General features: G+C 54.8%; 1 protein-coding gene across 9 annotated transcripts in view; it reads left to right on the forward strand.

Moving 5' to 3' along the window:
* SEPTIN9 (septin 9) overlaps nucleotides 1-17,967 on the forward strand; it is a 164,269-nt gene extending 146,302 nt beyond the window's left edge. For 3 of the 9 annotated variants that reach the window (XM_066234084.1, XM_066234083.1, XM_066234080.1), the window contains exons 2-10: nucleotides 7,414-7,605; nucleotides 9,568-9,699; nucleotides 10,117-10,198; nucleotides 10,465-10,602; nucleotides 10,863-10,980; nucleotides 11,900-11,995; nucleotides 12,248-12,344; nucleotides 14,685-14,736; nucleotides 15,828-17,950. In XM_066234084.1, coding sequence (XP_066090181.1) covers nucleotides 7,446-7,605; nucleotides 9,568-9,699; nucleotides 10,117-10,198; nucleotides 10,465-10,602; nucleotides 10,863-10,980; nucleotides 11,900-11,995; nucleotides 12,248-12,344; nucleotides 14,685-14,736; nucleotides 15,828-15,957 — 1,005 coding nt within the window. In that variant the 5' untranslated portion in view covers nucleotides 7,414-7,445 and the 3' untranslated portion in view covers nucleotides 15,958-17,950. Of the gene's footprint in view, nucleotides 1-7,413; nucleotides 7,606-9,567; nucleotides 9,700-10,116; nucleotides 10,199-10,464; nucleotides 10,603-10,862; nucleotides 10,981-11,899; nucleotides 11,996-12,247; nucleotides 12,345-14,684; nucleotides 14,737-15,827 lie in introns of all 9 variants that reach the window. The other 6 variants (XM_066234082.1, XM_066234081.1, XM_066234077.1 and 3 more) reach the window with 5 other exon arrangements.
* The last annotated feature ends 6,174 nt before the right edge of the window (nucleotides 17,968-24,141 follow it).

Here is a 24,141-nt window from a genome sequence, read left to right on the forward strand (position 1 = left end):
CTGTGTGCCCTGGCCGGGAATCGAACCCGGGACTCCCGCACACCAAGCCGACGCTCTACCACTGAGCCAACCAGCCAGGGCCCATTCATTGATTCTTTCAACAGACATTTAACTGTGGACTTGCTGTGAGCCCGGTTCTGTGGACATGGCAGTACAGGGGTGGGCACAGTAGGTGAGGTACCTGGCTCTGTGAGTCTTATGTGGGGAGACAGATGGTAAACAAGAAAAAGCCCCACACACCATTGCTCAGTTGTCCTTGTGCAGGCTGGAGTGTAGGCTCAGTGAGAGCCGTGAGGACAAGCTGATGTGGCTCAAGGCCGGGGCCTGCAGGACTGCAGGTGCCCAGGGAGGCAGGAGAGAGGAAGGTGCTGCTCTGGTGACTGTCCCCCTGGCATTACTTGCCCACCTTGCCCCTCTTCTCAGGGGACAGGGAGCATCAGCTGTATGTGGGACCTCATGTCCTGGCCAGGGACGCAGACACTGGTAGGGTCTACAGATGTCCCCTGCAGTGCAGTTTTCCTTGGGGTCCCAGACGGGGACGCCAGGGCGCCTGGGGATGGAGAGCTGCCCAGGAGCCTCCCGTGTCGGTGCTGTTGTGCAGTGAGGTCAGACTGTCTGGCAGCTGGGACCACTGAGCGAGGGTAGGGTGGGGAGAAGGAGTGCTTCACCAAGGCTGGGGCTGGGGCTGCATTTGCTCCAGGACAGAGGCCTGGAGGCCGAGGTGCTGGAGGAGTACCCGGTGATCATATGCTCTTGGAGCCCTGACATCTGGCCACCCGGTGGGTCCAACTGGGTCTGCTTGGTGACTCAGGCTCCCACTGTGGGCCCATCGAATGCCCTTGCTTTTTGCTTGATCACCATGGGGGTGACTAAGCAAGACAAGTGTGGGTGGCAGCACCAGTGCCCCTGGCGTGAAGAGCTGGGCATGGGGAAGGTTGGGGTGAGAAATGGAGAATGGCATTGGTTTTACTTTGCGGGCTTTATCCTGGGGTGTGGGCCTTGCTGTGACAGTGTCACCACATGCCCTTCCCTGCTTAGAGTGCATTTAGCAGATGAGGCTGGTTTGCAAGGATTGGACTTTCAGGGATGTTTCTGGGATGAGGACAAGGAGGGACAGGGCTGGCAGAGAAGGGTGGCCCCGGGTGTGGATTTCCCAGTCTGGCCTCGCAAGCCTGCTGTGCCGAGCCGTCTCTGCAGCTTCCCAGGGCTGTGTTGAGCTGTGAACTTCCCGAGAGGCATCCCCCAGTAGCTGGCTCCTTTCTGGGGCTTCCTCCAAGCCAGATATGCACCCCACAGCCTGGTCCCAGCGAGCTACAGACAGCAGTCCAATCTCATCATCCTTGGCAGGCCTTGGATTGGGGGGAGAATGTCCTTTGGTGCAGAAGTCCTCAGACAGCACTGGCTCAGGCTGTGCCCAGATGAGCCTGTGCTCAAGCTGGCAACCTCGGGGTTTTGAACCTGGGTCCTCTGCATCCTAGTCCGAGGCTCTATCCACTGCGCCACCACCTGGTCAGGATCCAGTGCATTTTCATCACCCCAAAAGGAAATCCCATACGCATGAAGCAGCCACTTCCCCTCTCCCTGGCCCCTGGCAAGCACTAGTCTGCTCTCTGTCCTTACAGATTTGCCTGTTCTGGACATTTCACATCGATGGAATCACAGAGTATGTGGCTTTTCATGGCTGGCTTCTTTTACCTCACACAATGTTTCCAAAGTTCATCTGTGATGTGGCACAAGTCGGAACTCCACTGCTTTCTGTGGCAGAGCTATGTTCCATTGTATAGATCTAATAGATATACCACGTATTGTTTATCCATTCATTCTCTGGGGGGCATTTTAGATATTTCTTTAGGTAGCTACTTTGTGCCACTCCCTGGGCTAGGAGTTGGCGACATCATGAGCAAGCCACGGCCCCAGGAGCCTGCAGGGTAGGAGGGGGAGGGTAGGTCAGGAACTGCAAGGCAGTTTTCCCAGGTTGGCAGTGCAGGCATGGCCCCTGTTGCTAGCCATGAAGCCTGGACAGGGTGCAGAGAATTGCAGCACTTGGGTTTTGACTGTAGTAGGACCGTGTCCATTATGGTTCAGACTACAACCTTTCTGAGAATCTGCGGGGTTCTGTTAATTAGGCTGGAAAGCAGGGACTCAGACAGATATGCATGCACCCATGTTTGTAGCAGCATTATACATAACAGCCCAAAGGTGGAACCAACTCATGTGTCCGTCAACAGATAATGGGTAAACAAAACGTGGTCTGTTTGTGCAGTGGAATGTTATACAGCCTTATAAAGGCAGGAAATTTGGACACACGCTACAGCACAGACGAACCTTGAAAACTTAGCTCAGTGAAGTATGGAACAAAGGACAAGTATGTGTTATTTCACTGATGTGGGCACAGTGGGCCCTGGCCATTGCGGGGTCAGGTTCCAGAACCCCCACAATAGGCAAAAATCTGCCAAGTAGTGACCTGATATTTATTTTATTATTTATATATATATATATATTTTTTTTTTTTTTTTTTTTTTTTTTTTCATTTTTCTGAAGCTGGAAACGGAGAGAGACAGAGAGACTCCTGCATGCGCCCGACCGGGATCCACCCGGCACGCCCACCAGAGGGCGATGCTCTGCCCACCAGGGGGCCATGCTCTGCCCCTCCGGGGCGTCGCCATGTTGCGACCAGAGCCACTCTAGCGCCTGAGGCAGAGGCCACAGAGCCATCCCCAGCGCCCGGGCCATCTTTGCTCCAATGGAGCCTTGGCTGCAGGAGGGGAAGAGAGAGACAGAGAGGAAAGCGCGGTGGAGGGGTGGAGAAGCAAATGGGTGCTTCTCCTGTGTGCCCTGGCCGGGAATCGAACCTGGGTCCTCCGCACGCTAAGCCGATGCTCTACCGCTGAGCCAACCGGCCAGGGCTTATTTATATATATATTTTAAGGCTTTATAAACCCTCCCCACACTCTTTTTATATTGTTTTCCATTTTTTAGGATAGAAAATGCTTATTTTACCACAAAATAATTAAAATAATAAATATATAAAAATACCTATATACCGCAAAATCCTGCAATATTGTGAAAAATCCACGATACAAAATTAGATATATACAATTTAAAAATTCATGATACAGTGAGACTACGAAAAGTGAACTGCAATATGGTGAGGGATGACTGTACTTCCAGAGCCGCTGTTCCAGGATGATAAGTTCTGGAAATGGGTCGTGGGGATGGTCCCACCTGTTTTAAGTTTAGTTAATGACACCGAATCCAACTTAAATATGGTCAGAATTTTACCTTACGTGTCTGTTACTACAATAAAGAAAATAGGTAGAAGGAAGGTGTAAGCTGGTAAGGTCCTCCAGCCTGGATGGTCAGTTGGGCCATCCTTCCATGGAGGTGCGTGGTGGCATGGCAGGCAGGGATACCCTCTGGGCCTGGCAGCCTGGGGGAGAATGGCTGACCCCAGGGGAGCAGAACTGAGGCGAACCTGGCACCCTTCGGGAGAGGAGGGAGAGGTGGGGGTGTGGCAGTCTGTCCTCTCTCCTGATCCCCCTTCTCAAGGGTTTTCCTCAGCTGGATTCATAGCATCCAGGAGCAGTGAAAAGAGGCAGGTGGGTCTGTGTGACCTTGGATTAGTTACTTCTCTGAGCTTGAGTTGTCCACTTAAAAAACCTGGGCTGCTTCTGGCTCTTTATATTACAATCATGAGTGCAAATAATGTGAAACCTTTTATTTTTCTGTTAGAAACTTCCCTTTCCTATTAATAGCACTTGATGCAATTTGGGTGTGAAACACCCCCCCACCCCCCAAAATCAGGTGACAGGGCAATGGGAAAGAGTGAGACCCCCACCCCCACCCCAGGCAGGAGTTGCTGGGGAAGGTGGGTGAGACACAGGTCAGGAGAAGGGCACTGTGGACCAGCTGGAGTGGCAAGCGCTTCTCCCTGGCCCACTACCCCTGGGAGAAACTCAGGATCCCATTGATTCCACGAGTATTTATGGAGTATCCCCTCGCCATAGGGCTCTGGAGGTCCAGCAGGGATTCACAGAGGTCACCCCCCCCCACCCCGCCCTGGAGCTCACAGTCTGTAGGGGGAACACAGATATTAGTCAGACATCACAGGACTGAATGTGAAGGTCTCGTGTTGGGGTGGTTCCTCAGAAAATTGAAGGTGCTGTGACCGTGTGACCCAGTGATTCCACTTCTGGGTTTGTACCCGAAAGAAAGGGTCTCGGGAACATGTGCGTACCCATGTTCATAGCAGCGTGCCTCAGGAGAGCCCAGATGTAGAAGCAGCCCAGTGGGTAAACAGGTAAAAAAAGGTGTGCTCTGACCTAGGAAGGAATCTGACACGTGCAACAGCATGGGTGGATGTGGGGGACATTGGGCTCAGTGAAATAAGTTAGGTGGAAAAGGACAAATACTGTATGATTCTACTTATGTGAGGCACCTAGATAGTCAAATTCACAGACAGGAAGTGAAAGGGAGGTTGTCAGGGGGAGGAGGATGGGGAAGACCGTGTTTAGTGGGGGACAGAGTTTGTGTTTGAGATGATGAAAAAGATTAGGAGGGGATGGTGGATATGATCGCATGACAGTGTGAATGTACCTAATGCCACCGAATAGGACATTTAAACATGGGTAAGATGGTAACTTTTACGTTATGTGTATTTTACCACAATTTTTTAAAAAGTCATGTGCCCTGGCCGGTTGGCTCAGTGGTAGAGCGTCGACCTGGCGTGCAGAGGTCCCGGGTTCGATTCCCGGCCAGGGCACATAGGAGAAGCGCCCATCTGCTTCTCCACCCCTCCCCCTCTCCTTCCTCTCTGTCTCTCTCTTCCCCTCCCGCAGCCAAGGCTCCATTGGAGCAAAGATGGCCCGGGCGCTGGGGATGGCTCCTTGGCCTCTGCCCCAGGCGCTGGAGTGGCTCTGGTCGCACAGAGTGACACCCTGGAGGGGCAGAGCATCGCCCCCTGGTGGGCGTGCCGGGTGGATCCCGGTCGGGCGCATGCGGGAGTCTGTCTGACTGTCTCTCCCGTTTCCAGCTTCAGAAAAATACAAAAAAAAAAAAAAAAAAGTCACATGTGGACAGCGATGAAATCTGGGTGTGAAACAAACAAAAAATCAGGGGGCAGCTTTTCCATCATAGAAGGCACACTTTTGGATGGTGCTGGGTAGCCATTCTCAACCATCCCTTCCCGCTGGAGCTCCTGGGGGCCCTGGGACCAGGCACTGGTGTCTTTCCATGGGAGAGGGGTTTACAGAAGGCGTCTGGACAGTCTGCTTGCTGGCTCCACTTTTCACATGGGGGTGCTGAGGACAGACCCTGAAGCTGGCCTTGTGTGACTGTGTCTGAGGGCCAGGTGGGTGGGCAGAATAGAAGGTGCCCACCAGGGGCTCCCAGTGAGGCGGGGCAGACCCCTCACCTGTGTAGGAGGATGGGTTTGTTGAGTTTTTATCATTTCTCTAGCAGAGCCCTAGCAGGCAGGATGTTTGGTTTGGTTTGGGTTTCTATTGTGGATGTCCGTGCCTTTGGTGGGTCCAGCTGGAGTGGCTGCTCCCTGGGACGTGTAGGGAAGTGAGAGGGGCTCAGTACTGCTGGGGAGGGGGTGGGGGGGAGAGTGGCTTCCAGGCCTGCCTGCAGATGGAAGCAATTTTCAGTCACGTGGGTGGGGCTGAGCTGCTGCCCCTCTAAGTCAGGGACATATCTGTCTCCAGGAAGCAACCCCAAAGCTACAGTGCAGATGCCGCTCTTATCTTTGTTTATGTAAAGATGCTGGGCCCAGGGAAAGGGTTTCTGAAAAGGGAGCAGAGGCCAGTGCCTTCTGGGCCAGGTTGTGCCGGGAGGAGGTCCCACTGGCTGGCAGGTGGCGGTCCTTCTCCTCTTCCTTCGCCTCTCCCAGCCTAGGGGAGCAGCATGCATCCCTTGGGGCTCCCTGGCTCTTTATATGCTTTATGATAGTTTCTCATCCCCGCAGTTCTCTGAAGTAGGAATTCTTGTGAAAGGGGGGCCAGTAACTCCTGTGCAGACCTGGGCTGAGGGGAAGGGTGCTGTCTCAGGAGCGTAGGATGTCAGGCAGTGGGGCAGTGGAGACTCAGCTGCTGGGAGTCAATGGGGCCCTGGGGGCGTGTTGGTTATTTCCCCAGGAAGTGGAAACTCAGTTTACTGAAAACTTGTCAGTGACCTTCTGACCGGGCACCCCATGTCCTGGGCGTCCTGGGGCTGGGCCAGGAGCGGGTGGTCCAGAGGGCATGGTTGGGAGCTCCTTGCCTACCCTGGCAGAGGGCCACCAGGGCCGATGCCCAGGAAACCAACCAGCCCCTCCCTGGGGTGCCAGGATATGCTGCGTAGTCACCCCAAGCTCTGGGTGCAGCAGAAGAGACTGTGACCCTCTGGGAGGTAGGATGGAGCTGGAAGTTATCAGCAAGCCAGCAGGGAGTAGGAAGAGTCTGGCCCCAGGGGGGCAGCTGAGAGGCTGGCCAAAAGAGGTGTGTGTTTGGGGGGGGGCTTTGGGGGGAACTTGAACTGTCTGAGTGGCTAGACCAGACCAGCTGGATGGGTGTACCTCAGGTCCCAGTGGGCACCTGGGCAAGTCCCTACCATCCCCCCCCCCCCAGCCTCTGACCTGGGCGTGTGGGCTTGAGGGCAGCCAGGGGAGGGGCTGAGGTGGAAGGAGGTTCTGACCTGCAGACCACAGTTATTTTGAGCTCAGCCCCACCTGTGCCCGGCCACTGACTTGAACCTCATTCTGACCTGTAGGCATGGGTCAGAGAGAGGGCAGCCACCTGGATCCAGTCTGGGGAGTGGGGGGCTGGGCTGGGCCAGGGGAGCATCTAGGCACTCCTGCCTCCAAAGAGCCCAGCGGGCTTTCCCACCGGTCCCAGGGCTGTCGGCAACACCTGGGACTGGACATGCCTCACGCAGGAGTGGCAGGATGGACAAGTGCTGGTCTCTGCACTCCGTTTTCACAAGGCCATCTTCTCCATTGTCCTGGCTCAGGCCGTCTGACCTACGGGGCCCCGAGGTCATCAGGCTGCAGCAGGTGGTGGGCTTCTTTGAAGCAGGTGCGGAGATGTAGAAGCCCACCGTCACCCTAGGCACTGCCCTCCTCTGAGCAGTTCTCCAGGCGGGGAGCTCAGGCAATGAGGAGATGGGAGGGTCAGAGGTCAGCCTGCCCCAGAGCCGAGGGAGGGGCAGGTCGGTGGAGACAGAGACTAAAGAGCAGACAGGTCTGAGAGTCTGGGTGCCTTTTACATGGCAAGGGGCTTCAGCTCCAGGCATTCCTTGGGGATCTCTTGGGCAGCTGAGTCTCAGTTTCCCCATCTGAGAAATGGGTCTGATCGTCAGCGCTACCTGAGGATGTAGGAGTTTGGCGGGCACCTGCGGATGACCCCGTGCCCCCTAACACCACGGTTCTTCCCGCAGCCACTGAGGCAGCCCCCAGCTGCGCTGGCGACATGGCCGACACCCCCAGAGATGCCGGGCTCAAGCAGGCCCCCGCGCCGCGGAATGAGAAGGCCCCCGTGGACTTTGGGTATGTGGGGATCGACTCCATCCTGGAGCAGATGCGCAGGAAGGCCATGAAGCAGGGCTTCGAGTTCAACATCATGGTTGTTGGTGAGTCCTGCCCCCAGGGGCCACTCAGTAATGCGGGGGCTGGCTCTGTGGGCCAGCCCCCACGCCCTGGGCCCAGTCTTCCCCAACGAGGGGTGGCACACTTGGCCTGCAGGGTAGGTTGTAGGTGGCATTGTGCGTGCATCTGTGTGCCTGCCTGAGGGCCCCAGCTCCTTGGAGCAGCCGCTGCCCCTCTGTTCAGAGCCCCTGGGAGAGCGCAGGAAGGGACAGCGCTGGCTGGGCAGGTGCTCTGTAAACTGTGGCTCCCTGACCAGTGGCCTTCCCCACTTAGTTTCTGCTGAAGCGTCCCCCTTGCTACCACTTGGACCTTGACCTTCTAGTCCTGTGCAGGGCTGACCCCCACGGTCAGCAAGTCTGGCTGGATAGGCTTCTGGGCAGCCCCAGGACAGCAGGGTGGTCATGGGTACTTGAGAAGTTGCAGAAGCGATGGTGATGGTGATGGTGATGGTGGTACAAATAATAGCAATAACGGGATACACTTTGACATATCCCAGTGGCTGCTCCCAGACATAAGGGGCCGTCGCTAGAACATTTGATGTAGCTCTTGGCCTCAGCTTGGCCAGCACACAAACAGGTGGGCAGAGCGGGGTAGAAGGGAGAGACAGGGAGGGTTAGTCCCAGGCTGCTAAGCTGCTAAACAGCAGGGCCAAGGATTCCCAACACCAGCCTCCTATCTTCCATAAGCCGTTGGAAAATCAGCCTAACTTAAGTTTTTAGCAACGTGTTAATGAGCACAGCATCAGGCAACTCAGTGCAGAGAAGGGTAGAGCTATGGGGCTTCGAGTCTGCGGTTGGGTGCATCTGTGGGGGCCTGCGTGAACCTGTGCATGGGCATGTGTGAACAGTGCTAAGGTATGCCTGGTACACAGTAGGCATCTTATAAACGTCCACAGCCACTCCCACTATTAACCCCAAGGTGAAATGGCTGGGCCTTGAAGCCAGGCCGCTGGGTTCTCATCCCCACTGAGGGCCCGGTGCCTCGGTTTCCCATGTCAAGTGGGATAATGAGGACGCTTGGTTGTGAGGTTAAGTTGATGCACTAGGACGGTGCCTGGCACACAGCAGAGCTGCATGAGCGGGACCTACTGGTGAGCAGCAGCGAGGCAGAGCCTAGATCCAGGAAGACACAGAGCAGGAGGGACCTTCCAGTCTCAGCTGGGCCCTCTCCCCTCCTGCTGTGGGAGGGGACTTGGCATGGGCACACAGCCAGGCCAGGAATGCTAAGGCTCAGAGGCTACCTTGGAACCACGAGAGGGTGGTATGCTGGAGGTTTGCTGGACAGTCTGCCCCTCAGCTGCAGGGTCTGTTGCTGTGGCACTGACCAGTTGCTGTCCCTGCCCCTGGCAGCAAGCACAGCTGCCCACCATCTGGGGGCCCCAATCAGGCCTCTTGTGCCAGGAAGAAGTGACTCAGTGACTTTCACTGAGGCTGGCAGTCCCAGGGCTGCAGGCTACGCTTGTTGAGCATGCCAGTGTTTTAACATAGATGACCCCGAAGGCTGGGAGGCCAGCCCCTGGGTCTTTGGACCAGAACCCAGCAGTGTAGGTGGTCTGGCCTCAGACTTCCCTCCATGGGGGGACAGACCCTCCCTCCAGTGTCTTGGGGTGGCGAGCTCTAGGCAGAGCTTTTCCTTTGAACCTCATGTGGATTTGGTTTGTCCTGGGGAGCCAGCCCCCTGCTCTACCTCCCCCATCCTGCTCTGTGTTTTGGCCCCTCTAGGGAGGGTGCCTTGGGGCCTGCACAGGGTGGTTGGACCCCCTGTGGTCAGAAGGTGGGATCCAGCCATGTGCTGTGGGAACTTGATTGCTGCCAGTCTTCCTGACCCAGAGCCCCCACTGATGGGTGCTGGGGGCGGGTAATGCCCGGACATCGCTGAGTCACAGGGCTTGTGAACCCCAGGCAGGAGCCCTGCCGAACCCCTCTGATGGCCCATTCTCTCCTCAGGGCAGAGCGGCTTGGGGAAGTCCACCTTGATCAACACCCTCTTCAAATCCAAAATCAGCCGGAAGTCCGTGCAGCAGCCCACCTCAGAGGAGCGCATCCCCAAGACCATTGAGATCAAGTCCATCACACACGGTCAGGCCCGGGCTCACGCCTCCTTCTTACATGAAGCTGGGTGCGGGGGTGCTGATTCAGGACTCCAGGGCCCTAAGCAGGGGACTTGCGGCAATACCTCTGGCCATGTTGACTCTGGAGCAGGGGTGAGGGGTCCGCCTCCAAGACCCCTGTAGCCCCAGTCAGACTGGAAATCATAGGTGAGGTCGCCATGGATAAGTGTCATCAGCCCCTGCTGGACTTCTGCCTGGTTGAGGCTTTCACACCCCTGGTGTGACCGGGGGGGGGGGGGGGGGTGTTATTGCTGGTCACTGTGAGGTGTACTCACTGGGCGGGCCTAACCAGGCAGCGGGGACTTTTGTACCAGGGCCTGGCCCGCTGGCTGTGTCAGGGGCCTCCCCCTCCCCCTGAGCTTGGTGGATGCTGTGATCTGTGCAGATATCGAGGAGAAGGGTGTCCGCATGAAGCTGACAGTCATCGACACGCCAGGCTTCGGGGACCACATCAACAATGAGAACTGGTGAGGGCTCCAGGGCCCTGCAGATGTGGCGAAGATTACTCATGGGCACCCCAGATTCTGGAGCAAAACAGAGCAGCCCAGAATCTTGCTCTCCCCCCCCCCCCCACCTCTGAGGTCAAGGTCTAGGATGAGGTTGTGGTCCCTGCTCAGAATGTCATGCACTGTGGCACGTGTGCTGGGAATGGGTGGCCTGCTGTGGGGTCCAGGGAGCTGCCCCGAGCTGCAGTGGGGGCCCCACAGGCAGACTGACTAGTCTCCCTGCACAGCTGGCAGCCCATCATGAAGTTCATCAATGACCAGTATGAGAAGTACCTGCAGGAGGAGGTCAACATCAACAGGAAGAAGCGCATCCCCGACACACGTGTCCACTGCTGCCTGTACTTCATCCCGGCCACAGGACACTCGTATGCACCCTTGCATGGCCATGTCCCAGGGCTGGGCGCAGGGGACCAGGTGGGGGCCGCAGTCAGCCGCTGTCAGGTGGACGGTGACCCTGCGATCCACACTGTGTCATCCTGCCCTCTCCTTCAGCGTGGATGTGGAGAGTGAGGACCGGGCCAGCTGGCAGGTGCCCTCAGCAGCATCCCAGCTGGAGATGGGTGACTCTCCCTCATTCCTGTCCCAGCTCCACTGGCCATACTCTCATCCATGTTTTCCATTCCAGCCTCAGGCCCCTGGACATCGAGTTCATGAAGCGCCTAAGCAAAGTGGTCAACATCGTTCCGGTCATCGCCAAGGCCGACACGCTGACCCTAGAGGAGAGGGTCTACTTCAAACAGCGGGTAGGGCTCCACCTCCACTCGGCTGCCTGGCCTCAACCCCTCGGTGGGAGTGAGGCCAATGAGGTTGGCCTGCCAGGTTTTCTTAGATGGAAGATCAAGTCAGAAAGGGGTGGTCTCCACCCAGGGGGCAGGGGACCACCTCTTCCTTCTCTGCTGTGGTCTCAGTACCTGCTGTGGGGGGTGGAGTGTCTGAGCAGGAGGGCAACCGTAGGCAGCTTCTTCCTAACAGGGCCCCACATCAGGACAACCTGGGAACTCAAAAACCCAGGTGCTGGGCCCCAGCAGAACCTCTGCCCCAGTAGGCATGAGTGAGGGCACTCGCTCAGCTCCCAAGCTCAGCCTCCCCAACTTGGGCGCAGGTGCCTAGGATTTTCCTGGCATGACTAGGGAAGAACAGTCCCCTTGCAATGGGTGTGTCTATGGAGGAAAAAGGGATCAGAAGGCCCCTGTGCTGCATGGTGTGGGTCTGTGCTCAGGGTGGAAATGATGGCAGTTTGGGGATATATCGATTGAACATCTGTGTTGGGCAAATGTCACTGCAGAGGGTGGTGACACGTGCACGCTGGGCTGCAGGAGGAACCTGAACAGGCATTTGGGATTGCAGTGAGGGAGGGATTCTAGGCAGAGCTCAGGAGAGGGAGGACTTGGCACCTGAGTGTGATGAGCTGGAGAGGACAGACAAGGAGGCACTGGGGACAGTTATCCAGGTCCCTCAGGCAGCTGCAAGTCTCCTGGCCCCTCTTCACCTGGGAGACACAAGAACTGGAGAATATCAAGGTCACCAGCCCCTCAAGGGCCTGCTCTTGACCCCGAGCCTGGGGACACTGACACTGTAGAGGTCATGGCAAGGGCAGATACTGTTGGTCCAGCTTGCCACATGGACGGTGTCCACATCTCTGCCCTCTGGATCTACATACAGATCACCGCCGACCTGCTATCCAATGGCATCGATGTGTACCCCCAGAAGGAGTTTGACGAGGATGCAGAGGACCGGCTGGTGAATGAGAAGTTTCGAGTGAGTGACCTGCCTGGGTGCTGTTCCTGCTGGAGGGTGTGGGGGGGTCTTCCTGCCCCATCCAGGGGGCTAAGGAAAATGGGCATGGATGGCCTCAAGCCATGAGAACATGCCTTCTGGGTGGGCAGGGGTTGGAGCCTTAGTGTCCACCGTGGGCCTCTCGGGCCAAAGGTCTCAGTTTTGGGGCCCCAAGCACAGGGCAGCTCCTCCCAGCGGCCCGCATGTGACCCATGCCACCTGCCCCTCCCCCAGGAGATGATCCCGTTTGCTGTGGTAGGCAGTGATCACGAGTACCAAGTGAATGGGAAGCGGATTCTTGGCAGGAAAACCAAATGGGGCACCATCGAAGGTAACCACCCAGTTGGGGTCTGAGGCCGCCGGACAGACCAGCAGAGTAAAGCCACCCCTGCCTACCGGGAGCTGCCCAGCACAGCCTGAGCTGGACACTCCAGAAGCTCATCCCTTGTGTGGCCTCCACCCAGCCACCAGGAGGGGCCCACTGGGGAAACAGCTCGTCCAGGAGCCATAGCTGTTACCTGACAGAGCTGTGCGTGCACCTGGGTCTCGCAAGCGCGGGGAAATATCCAGGGAGGTAGGGTCTACATGGGTGCTGCCCAGTTCCGGGCCTAGGCGCTGGTGTTTCACAGGCATGCTGTGTGACCTTGGACAAATTGAGCCACCTCTCTGGACTTAGGATAGGGCTGGGCTGTAGCTCTGCCCAGCTCTGAGAACCACATGGCCCTCCCGTTGAGCCTCACGCCTCTGTGTTATAACAAATTAGCACAGACTTGGTGGCTTAAAATGGAAATTTATCCTCTAGTTTTGGAGCCAAAACGTCTAAAATCAAGGTGTCAGCAGGGTCGGTTTCTTCTGGTGACCTGAGGGAGAATCTTCCAGGCCTTTTTCCTGGTGGCTGCGGGCCATTCTTGATATCCTTGGCTTGTGGATGTATCCCTGCACTCTGCTCCACCATCAGCCTCCTGCATGTCTGTCTTACCCTCTTTGTATGAAGATATTTGTCATTGGTTTTAGGGCCCACCTTTCTTTTTCCAAATACATAACTCCCTATCCGCAAGTACTGAGGGTTGAGGGTTGGATTTAGTTTTGGGGACACAATTCCACCCACCACAGGTGGTAACACCCTAGGTGGCATGGATCTGGGCATTTCATTGCTCTTCTCTCTGTTCCTTCCTTTGTATGTAGAACGAAGGAGGGGAAGAAGACAGATTAAAATGTCCACTTTGTTTCCTATTTATTGGCTGAAAGGCTCGGTAGAGAGGGAAGCAGAAGGCATTAGGCTCTAGCTGCAGCCCCCAACCCACTTTGAATTTGGGCAAGTGCCTCAGTCCTCCAGGGCCTCACTTTCACCATCCATAAAGTAGGTTGGGGGCCAGGATTTCAGTGAAATGAGAGGCTGTCCAAACACCACTGGAGCTTTGAGGGCAGAACGCTCTAAGAAACTGCTAATGAGAACTGCTAGACGTTAGAGCAAAGAGGGCTGGCTTGTTTCATGTGGATTATCCTTATATCCGCGGAGCTCCCTGTTGCCGAGTCTGTCCCTCCCTTCAGAGCAGGAAACCTGCCCAGGCTGTGGAGTCTATGGGCCACCTGCACCGGACTCCACCCCAGAGGAGGGCAGAGAGGCATAGCCTCCTTCCTCGGGTGCCCATATAGGTGCTTGTTACATAGGTTATCTCCATTGGGCTTTGCCCCAGGCTTGCTCTGTCTTGGCTCCTCCTTTTTCATCTCCTTTCTTCCTGAGATCTTGCTGTTCAAGAATCTTTTTCGGAGGGCGTGTTTTGGAGGGATAAGTGGGATAAGGGGACAGGTGGGGGAGGGCAGTGTGGTGATTGACAGCTCTCTGCTGCCCCCTGGTGGTCAACGGGTCTCGGCAGGCAGCCAGGCAGCCAGTAGTGGAAACTGTCGGGAAATTGTTGGGAAATGAGCTCCCTGCTCCCATGTGATGTCCCTGTTCCTGTCCATTAACTGACCTGGACACACCAAGTCACATTTAGGTTGGCAAAAGAAGCAGCCACAAGGAACTTTAAGGACTCAGGTGGGGTGATGAGTCCTGCATCCCTGCAGACTTTAATGAGGACCCTGAGAAAATTTGTGCCCCGTCTTAGACTGATTGTTCCAGGCTCTCACCTGGCAAGCATGTTGTTAGAAGCTTTCACCTCATTTTTGTGCTCCCCCCACCGGTACTATTTCTTTGTTTTCCTTCCACTGCCTGAGGCACTGTACCCATCCCGGGAAAGCACCTGAAGTGTTTTCCAGGGAAGGTAGGCGTGACAAATCACACAGGTGGCTCGTTTCACCCTCATGTGCTTGAGAGGTGGGCAACGTTATTATTTCCATTTTCCAGATGAGGAAACTGAGGGTCAGAGAGGCCAGGAAGCATCAGTCCCTCACGGTAGCTCTCTTTCTGGCTGTGTCTTAGCCTTGTGGCTGCACCATTTCCCCACTCTTCCAGAATCTTCCCAAGAACAGGAGCTGGGCCAGTCCTATTACCATGGTATCTGCAGCACCAGGTGCCTGCAAGGTGCCCAGTGCTTACATGTGGAGCAGTGTCTCCCCTTCTTTCCCCTGGGGCTCCTCTTGGCACCAGAGCTACTGGGGGCAGGGAAATGGCAGGACCAGGGGAGGAGCTTCGAGCACCATTAAAGCCCCTTCTGTCTCCTCTTCTCAGTTGAGAACACCACACACTGTGAGTTCGCTTACTTGCGGGACCTCCTCATCAGGTGAGAGATGGGCTGTGCTGGGGGTGGGGCTGGCAGTCTTGGCCGCCAGAGGAACCTAAATCGGGGGTGTGGGCAGTGGGGGAGTGGGTGGGGGTCCAGGACAGCAGCTGGCACTTCCTTCCCATCTGCCTGCCCTCCGCTGGAGAACCTCAGAAGCCCAGTTTGTAAAACACCTTGGGGGTAAAGTAAGATGTGAAAATCCTTTTTAATGGTAGGAGCCACCTGGGCATGAAGGGCCGAGATCTCATCCATGTGGCCTGAGCCTCTTATAAACAGGCCCCAGGCAGTCTCCAGTGCCAGGCGTGGGGAGGGGCGGGCTTCCAGCTCCTGTTCCAGAGCCTGAGTCCTCTGACCCGCCTCTACCTGGCTGAGTCTTCGACTCCATCTCCTTGAGCCCAGACAAGGAGTATCCCATCTTTAACTCATTAGACGCATTACCGTGCCAGGGGGTGATGGAGAGGGTGGGGACTCCTGCCCTGGTGCCCAGGGCTCCAGCTTCTCAGCCAGCAGGAGTAGGTATTAGGGAGGAAGTCAAGAGGAGGGACGGGTGTCTCTTGGGGCCTAGAGGTGGGGGGATGTGTTGAAGAAGCCAGTTGAGGAAAGGACACCAACCCCAGGCCCTTCCGACCCCCTTTCCACATCCGTCCCGGTGAATGGCAGAGGAGGGAGAGGCTGAGCCCAGGACTAGCAGGCCTGACCAGCCCTCTACCAGGGCCATGGGTGCCCACTGCGCTTTACCTCCCAGCACCTCTAGCCATCAGCCCAGCACTTCTCAGCGGGAGGAAGGGCACTCCAGCCCTGCTCTCCTCTGGGTCTGTACCTAGCCCCTGTCCCTGGACTCGCCATAGGCTTGACACAGAGAAAGGGGGACAGTTAGAACACAGGTGCCCTGAGAGTGTTTGCGATGCCATGGAGACTGTCCTTTCTCCGTGCCCAGGTCTGGTGGACTGGATGCCTAAATTGCTGCTAGGGAGGCCAAGCAGTGGGGTTAGGGGTAGGGAAGGTGGTGGTAGGAGTCCTGGGCCAGGCCCAGCAGGGTGAGCACCTGCTTCTGGTGCCCTGCCACCTCGCGACCTCTCTGTGTCCCCCAGGACGCACATGCAGAACATAAAGGACATCACCAGCAGTATCCACTTCGAGGCCTACCGGGTGAAGCGCCTGCATGAAAGCAACATGTCCAACGGTGTGGAGGACCAGGAGCCGGGAGCCCAGGAGATGTAGATGCTCCGACCCCGGACCCAGCCCCAGTCTCTTCTGTCCCCCCAGCCCACCCACTCATCCCGTTTTATTCTATACCATTTCCTTCATTCATCATCATTCTCTGCCCCTTGCCACGCTGCTGAGGACAAGATAACAGTACCCCTGAGTATGATTGTTATTGGTCCACCCACTGTGGGGGCCTGGCCTGGAGGCCGGAGCTCTGATCGTCCTCGAGGTCCAGGAGGAACTGGACTGTGGCCAGGAGGGGTGGGAGAGGACCCGCTGAATCAATGCTGACCCCAACCCCAGGCCCAGCTGGGTGGCTGGTGTAGCAGCCTCCTGCTCTTGGTGTCCCCTCTGTCCCTTCCCTACCCCTGCAGCTGTCTCAGCCCCTGGAGCATGCTGGGGTTGTGCCCAGGGGGATGGAGCCAGCCTGAGGGACCTAGAGCCCCCTCCTGCCTCCCGTACCTATGTGGTATGGGCTGTAACTCAGAGAGCCCACCTCTAACCTCTTGTTCCCCCCAAGGGGAGAATCGTTAATTCCATGAGACACAAGTTGCCAATTGCTTAGACAGGGCGAGGCCCATTGGCTGCCACCTGCCCACCGACCTGTGAGCCTGTCCTGGAGTAGAAAGTGCCTTTATCTCAGCCATCCGATCAAGCCCACAGACTCTCCCCGGCTGTCCCCTTGGACGGGAAATGGGGACAGGTGGAGAGAGGGAGGTGTGTCTTCTCCCTGTTGTCCGCTCTCTTGCTGGGATTTGAGGATTCAAAGGAAGAAAAGAGATGCACCCCTACCCTACCCCATCAAACCCCCTGAATTTTGGGAAGGTCCAAGCAAGTGAGTCTCGTGGGGGAGTTGAGTGAGGGAGTGATGGCAGGTGTCCGAAGGCAGGGGAGGGCTGTGTGGACTGTGGCTGGGCTGTTCAGAGTGGCCGGAGTGGCCGTGGTGCCCGCCTCACCCTACCTGTTGTGACTGGGTAAGTGCTTATGTGTGTCTGTCTGTTTAGACAACCTTTTGGCCCAAGATGCTCTGGTTAAATTAAAGTCCCATTGGCCACCTCAGATGCACACTCATCCCTCCTGGCCCGGCCCTTTCTGGTGCTGCAACTTGGGGAGGTGAGGGGCCAGGCGAGCTTGGGTACCCCAGGGCCCATTTTAAGGACCCTCAAGGAGGGAAAGGTCAAGAGTCAGGCTGCATAGCCCACAGCTGCTGCAGAGCAGGAGTTCACATCAGCAAGGCCCAGCTGACCCCTCATACTCTCTCGCCACCAAGAGGGGCCAGCTGGGACCGGCTATGTATGCACAGCCCACCCAAGGCGCTCCTTCCTGCCTCCTGGAGAGATTAGACACAGTGAGGTGCAGGCCCAGCTGCAGAACACAGTTGTGCTTATAGTAGCCAACAAGAAGAGCAGTGGGAGAAATGGGGAGCAGACAGACTTGGGACTGCAGGTGTGCCCTGGTGTGTACACACGTGTCTGTGTGTGCGCGCAGATGGGTGTCATCACCAGCATTTGTTCCCCGCCTACCAGAGGAAGTGGCCCTTAGCGGAGCAATTTACTTGCCGACTTGCCATGTTTTTGCCAAAACCATGATTTTGAAGGACGTGTCCACCTCCAGCATCGGGGCCGGGACGTGGGCAGCCTTCCTGGTGGCTGCCAGCTCCGTGCTGCCCGAGACGCCTCGCTTTCCTTCTCTGTAGCCAGATTTTGAAAAAATTAGTTTCACTGGGATGTTCCGCGGTGGCCTTTTGCTATGTGCCTCCTGAGAAATTCATCTTTTTGTATAAATAACAAAGGGTTGAAAGTGTATTTCCTGAAATAAATGTTCCAAAAGCAAACCTGGAAGGCTGCGGAGTGGGTTCTCTCCTGACCCCGAGGGCCCTGGTAAGACGCCGGGATGTTCGCCCTCCTCTGGGGACTTCGGAAGCTCTCACTGGTGAGAGGACTGAGAAGTGAGCAGCAAACCCTGTTCAAGGTAAAGAAGCCTTTGAGAGTTTGCCTCCAGGAGGAGCTGTGAGCTGCTTGTCGCTATACCCTTGGAAATAAGTTATTTTTAACATTTAAATCCATTGGATTGAAGCCTGTGAACTGGTCAGTGTTTGACATTGATTTTATTCCAAGTTAATGTATTTCGAGAGAACTGGGCCCCAAGTAGACTGGGGTTCAAGAGTCAATCCTATGAGCTTTTCTCTGCATTTCCTGGGTGGGGGGTGGGGGTGGGGGTGGGGGCTTCCCCAAGGAAGTCGCTGTGGAGACCTGGTGACCTGTGATCGCACCGCCAACGGGCAGGCTTGGGCTTTTGCAGACCTTGCCCTGTGTGTGCTTATGTTGGGAGAGGGCACTGGCAGGTGGGCTCCACCTGGGATGAGGCCAGATGGAAATCAGTCAACGGAGGGGGCTCCTGTTGGATCTTTACATAAGGATGTCCCCCTGTCCCATTTAAAGCATGACTTTCTAACTAGGAAAGGAGCATACAACATGGACAATGTTGATGACAGAAAAAAATCCACACCATGGAATTAAAAGCTCTGGCCACCCTTCCCACAGCACTGCCCAGGGTGTGGGTGGGTGGAGGGCGGGGCTCTGTGTGTTGCTTTTATCCTGCTTGGTTTGGTTTTTGCCTGCTGGGGGAGGGAAGTAGGCGTGTGCGGGGTTGGGGAGCCATGCAGGGTCCTAAGCAAGGTCCTGCATGCAAGTGAGGAATTTGGAGGCACCTGTGTCTCAGGTACCACCCCATAGGGTCCCTAGCTCTCCATTCTGCCCTATTAGGGATCCCAGGTGAGGCTTCCTTACCCAGACAGGTGATCATGTACAGGGTACAGAGGAGAGCTCAACAGACCCTTCCGCCCCTGCCCTCCCTCCTTCTCCCTGCTCTCTCACCCCCACAGAAGGGGACAGGGGCCACGGGTCCTAGGCAGTGGGCCCTTCCTGTGATGGAGCAAGAACGCTTCCCAAATGAGTAAGCCGCCCCAAGGCACAGCCAGGAGGTATTTGGGGAACCAGAACCAGCTGTGTGTGTGTTGGGGGGGGGGGATGCTGTCCTGACCCCAGCACATGGGTAAGTCATTGATGAAGAGTGCACACCTGTGGCCTGTCCTTGAAGGGTCCTAGGGAGACTGTAGACCCCAGCCCAAGAAAGTGAAATGAGCTGGTTATTCTCTGATAATATGGACAACACCTGCTTCCTGTAGAAAGTTTGAAAAACAGGCAAAGCAGTAACACTACCAGCAACACAGGAGTGGGGAGAATGTAGGCGCACACTTTTCTTACTCTTGTTCTTCCAAATTAGGTTCAGGTTGTACATATTTTTTTGTTACCTGCATTTTCACTTTCCTTGAGATTTTCCCTATATTATTACATGTTTTTGGAAAACAGGCTTTTAATAGCTGTAGGGTACTCCGTCATATGTTCCTGTCTTACTAAATGCAGACATCTGAGGGTTCACCCTGGTCAGTGGGCTGCACTGGAGGCCAGGTGGGGATCCGAGCCACCCCGTCCTCCTGGCAGAGGTGAGAGACCCTGGTTGCAAGAAGTACCCAGAAACTGCTCAGAAGCCATGCCGGATGGCCACTCTTCCACCCCTCTCTCCCCTTTCCCATCCAGGCACCCATCTCTGCGTTTCTCTGCGTTTTGGCTTGTGGATGGAAGGCATCCTTGTGAGGTCCTGCGGGCCGACCCCCAGAGTCTTACACCCAAAAGACCTCAGGGCTCAAGGTCATTACTCAGCTATTACTGAAACATTCATTTCTGAGCTCTTTTCCCACCTGGACTCAGATATGCAGCTGGAACTCGAGTCCACATGAAAGAACAGGAGGTTACTGTTCACAGGTCACATATTGAGGACCCTCTTAGAGGCCAGAGTGGGGCTGAGTGGCTGAGTAGAGGCAAAAGGCCTCTAGACACTGCCTGAGTCTCCTGGGCTAAGGTGACAGGCAAGGAGGCCTTGTCTGCTGGGAGTCCCTCAGCCCAGAGTTAACGCAGGAAGCGTCTCTGACCAGTGGGGATGAGGAGACAATTTATTCACCTTGTGGTACAGGGAGAGACCAGAAGGCACCACAGCCCTCTGGTCATGCATTGCCTATAGTGGGAAGTGCCCAGTGGAGAAGCTTGGGGGCTGTAGTGCTGTCTAATGGGAGACCTGACCCATTCTGGCTGGACAGCAGGAGGCCCGTGCCAGGAGGGAGCACGTAGCTGGAGAGCCGGCGAGCCAGAGGCTGGAACGGGGCGGGGGCTGGGGTGGCCTCAGCGGCACTGGCAGAGGCTGAGCCGAGCCTCCCTGTGTGCCCTCTGCCTGTGCTTCCAGCGGGGGCCACACCAGCCCTTGTTTGTTAGCAGGGCTGGCTGGTTTTAGGGGACACCGTGCTTCTGAGCCCCCAGGAAGCTCTCCGAGGTCCTGGTCCCATGGAGAGTCCTGTCCAGCTGCTCGACAGGTTTTCACCCGGGCCCGGGCCTCAGAGAAGTTGCTGTGGAATTAGAGCTTGGTGGAAGAAATGTCCTCCTATTCAAAGAAGCTGTCTATAAATAATGAGAATAGAGAGGGAGTATAAATAATTACAGCTGCCCATAGTGCGTGGGCCTCGAACCATCTGCGTGATTTAAAAAGTAATGGAGAGTTGTGAGGCTGGGGAGCATGTCCCCTGCCCCCACGCTGCCCTCCCTCGCACCCTTCCTATTCCCCCTCCTTCTCTGGTGCCAGGGGCACTTAGAGAACTGCCCTAGCCTCTCCATCTCTCCAGCAAATAACTTTATCAGAGTCCATCCCAGGAAGGAATTTAGGTCCCCTGAAGTAACTGGCCACATGGCAGAACTGTAGGTGGGGCGCTGAGTGCCCTGCCTGGGCAGTCTAGGCCTGGGCGCTCTGGGAGCCCTGGGGCGGGGCAGCCTCCCAGCAGGCCAGGGTGGGCTTGCTCCGGAATCAGGATTCTGCCCAGACTCGGCGTCTCATCAGGGATCCCCCGGAATCGCTTCCTTCTCAGGCTTTTCTGGGCTGCCTCCTAGATGGATGTGTCCAGGACTTTTCACCCTATGGCAGCCAGAGGGTAGGGGGTGGAGAGAAAACACCTTTTCTGTAAGGAAGAGCCCTGACTTCTATCCAGTGCTAAGTTTACAAAGATTCTCACCCACACGGTCCCCCTGAAGAGGACGCATCAGAGGCTGCTGGGTCCACTTCACAGATGGGGAAAAGGAGGCATGCAGCAGAGTGGAGGAGGAGACCTGGGCTCCAGATTTCTTCCTGCAGGTGCCTCACTCTAGGCGCTGCTTTGGGCAGCTCTTCTGTCATCCCCACCCTGTCTGGGGGAAGCCAGGCTGGAGACGTGTGTGGTGTTCGAGTGGGGAGTGTATGTGCCTGTGCACACATGTGAAACTCCAGTACACACGCATGCCCTCACAGCACACAATATGGCGAATACGCAGGGCCCGAACAGCCCACCAGACTGGGTCTTAGGTTCAGGGCTCAATCCTGAACAGTGAGGACTTGGATCAGCTGCACTTTGAAGTGGGGCAGAGGGATGCTGACATTGCAACTGTAATGTGACAAGCCTTGAGCCCTCTCTTGACACACTAGAAGTAATTACACAACCAGTATTGGTACACCCAGCATTGCAAAACCCAGTAATGAAAACCAGAGATACCAATCAATACATATCCAAACGGTTAAAGAAAAAAGAACACTGGACCATCTGCAGACTCTACAGTTGTTCTCAGTGAGCCAACCCTAGAGAAGGTGTGAGGAGGGTAGAGAATTTCAGCTTGAGGCTCCCTGAATATTCTTGTCTACATTTTATTTTCCTAAAGGCTGATTTATTTAGGTGATGCATATCCCCCTTAATTTTTTTTGCAGGCCCTTGGACTGTGTTCATTTGCAGAGTTCATTAAAGCATAGTGTTCTCAGGAGCTGGCTTTTGAATTCTGGTTCTTCTACTTACCAGCTGGATGGCTTTGAATGGAGGACTTAACTTAGGTTCATGCCTCTGTTTCCCCATGTGTAAAATGGTAAACGCCATAACACATAGGACTATTGTGATGGAGTCAGCTCACTGGAAGCACTTAGACTAGTGTCTGGTCAGCAATGACACTGCCACAGATGTTAGCTGTCATCGTCACCACTTGTATGGACTGCACATTTGTGTCCCCCTGAAAAAAAATTCTTATGTTGAGGCACTCCCTCCCCAGTCTGATGGCATTTGGAGGTGGCACTTTTTCGGGGATTGGATTTAGATGAGGTCATTAGGGTAGGGCCCTCAGGATGGGATTAGGTCCCTTATAAGGAAAGGAAGAGACAAACAGAGATCTCTCTCTATGTGCATGTGCCCAAGAAAGGCCATGTGAGCAGAGTGAGGAGGTGGCTGTTGACAGCGACCAGAGGCTTTCACCAGGAACAGAATCTGCCGGCATCTTGATCTTGGACTCTGGAACTGTAAGAAATCAATGTCTGTTCTTTAAGTCACACAATAGTTGTTATAGCAACCCAAGGAGATCAACAGTCGCTGACATCATCATCACCATCACCATTAACATCCTGATGCTGAAATAAAGAAAAAGACCCTGCCTTTGCCTCTCAGCTTGCTCCTCTCTGCCCTGGAGCCAAAAGAAACGAAACCCAACCAGAAGGCAAAGGGCAGAGCTGCTATAGGAATGGAAGCTGAGTGCTTTGTAGCACCTCCTGCCGCCCTCCCTGCTGTCTGGCCTGTTCATGCTTTGCTGGTAGAACCTTTACCATCTTTATTATAGTTAACTTAAAGTCCTCATCTAATAATTCCAACATCTCAACCATCTGTGGGCCTGCTTCTATTGATAATTTTTTTCTCTTGATTATGGGTTACATTTCTCTGCTTTGTTGCATGTCTTACAATTTTTAAAAGATTTACTTCAAATGTTGTGTGCAGGAAAACAGTAGTGTGCAATAGAAATATATTTCTCCTGGAAAAGAGAACATGGCCTCTCCACTGTTGGAATCCATGGGAGTCCAAAAGACCAGAGTAACAGGCTTTATTGAAAGGAAGAAAGGAACCCTGCTGGGCACTTCTCCGGGGAGAAGAGCACCAAAGACAGACCGAGGTAAAACTTTATAGGGTTGGGGATAGCCTCGAGCAAGGGTGTGCTAGTATGTTTCACTTTCTGGAATACTCTTCACTGGGGTGATTGACCAGCTTCCTGGAGTTCCTTTGTCCCATGAGCTATTGTCTGGTAATTAAGGGTGGGGTCAGGCAGCCAAGCGGAACAGCAAAAGGGCAGTTTGGAATTCACATATCTATCATTTCTCAACTCTGTGGTTACATATAAAAGAAAGGCAGTTATTAATTTTATAATATACGGTAAGGGGTGATGAGGAGAAAGGGGAGAAAAAATTGGAAAATTATTGCTTCTTCTGGAGAGAACTCAAGAAGGGAACCTTGCCAAGCCAAGTCCCTCATCCAGTTAAGGAGGTCATCAATTTCCATGCTGTAAGGTCTGAACCAGGCAATGTCTCCAAAAACCTGAGTGAGGAAGTAAAAAAATTTTGCAAGGTAATAATTGCGAATTGCTTGCTGCAAGTGCTGATTGAACTGGGTGACATGGTGATACATGGTCTCCTGGATGAGCCTCATGAGACATGCTGGTCTGGTTCCTCTCGAATGGGAGGACATGTGGAGATTTTTAGAGACAGGGAACCTGTTGATGTAAGTTTTAGAAGGACTATGTGTGGTTAAAAGGAAGGGGGTTTGGAGAACATTCAGGAGGAAACTTCTCAGGCTGAGGGGCGGCTTCTTCCTGCTGTCATCCCTACCTATTTGATAATTCCCTCGTTAAGTTCTCCTTGGGGTATTGGGGAATAGGAGTGTAGGAGCATTTGATTGTAGGTAATCCTAGAGATTTCTCTCATCCGGGCCTGTAGGAAGTTGATAAAGAAAGAGGCAAGTTATTTGGAGATCAGGACTGCAGAGATAAGGAGGCTTGTATAGCAGGGAATGAAAGTTCTTCCATGGTAAAGTTAGAGATATTCTTTCCTGGCAGCCCTGGAGAGAGCAGTTAGCTTGAGTTAAAAGAAATGTTTCATGTCCATTTGTAGGCTCTTCTTCAGCCAAGAAGACCCAGCGATCTTGTCCCCTTACTATGTGAAGGATAAAAAGATTGAGAAGTGTTATGAGGTGAATGCTATTCATTCTCCTAGTTCTTCAGGGAAATGGGAGAGCTTTAGGGTTAGGGGACCTGTAGGGGTTGA

This window comes from Saccopteryx bilineata, chromosome 6, assembly GCF_036850765.1.
Source record: "Saccopteryx bilineata isolate mSacBil1 chromosome 6, mSacBil1_pri_phased_curated, whole genome shotgun sequence".
In the NCBI taxonomy this organism is placed as follows: Eukaryota; Metazoa; Chordata; class Mammalia; order Chiroptera; family Emballonuridae; genus Saccopteryx; species Saccopteryx bilineata.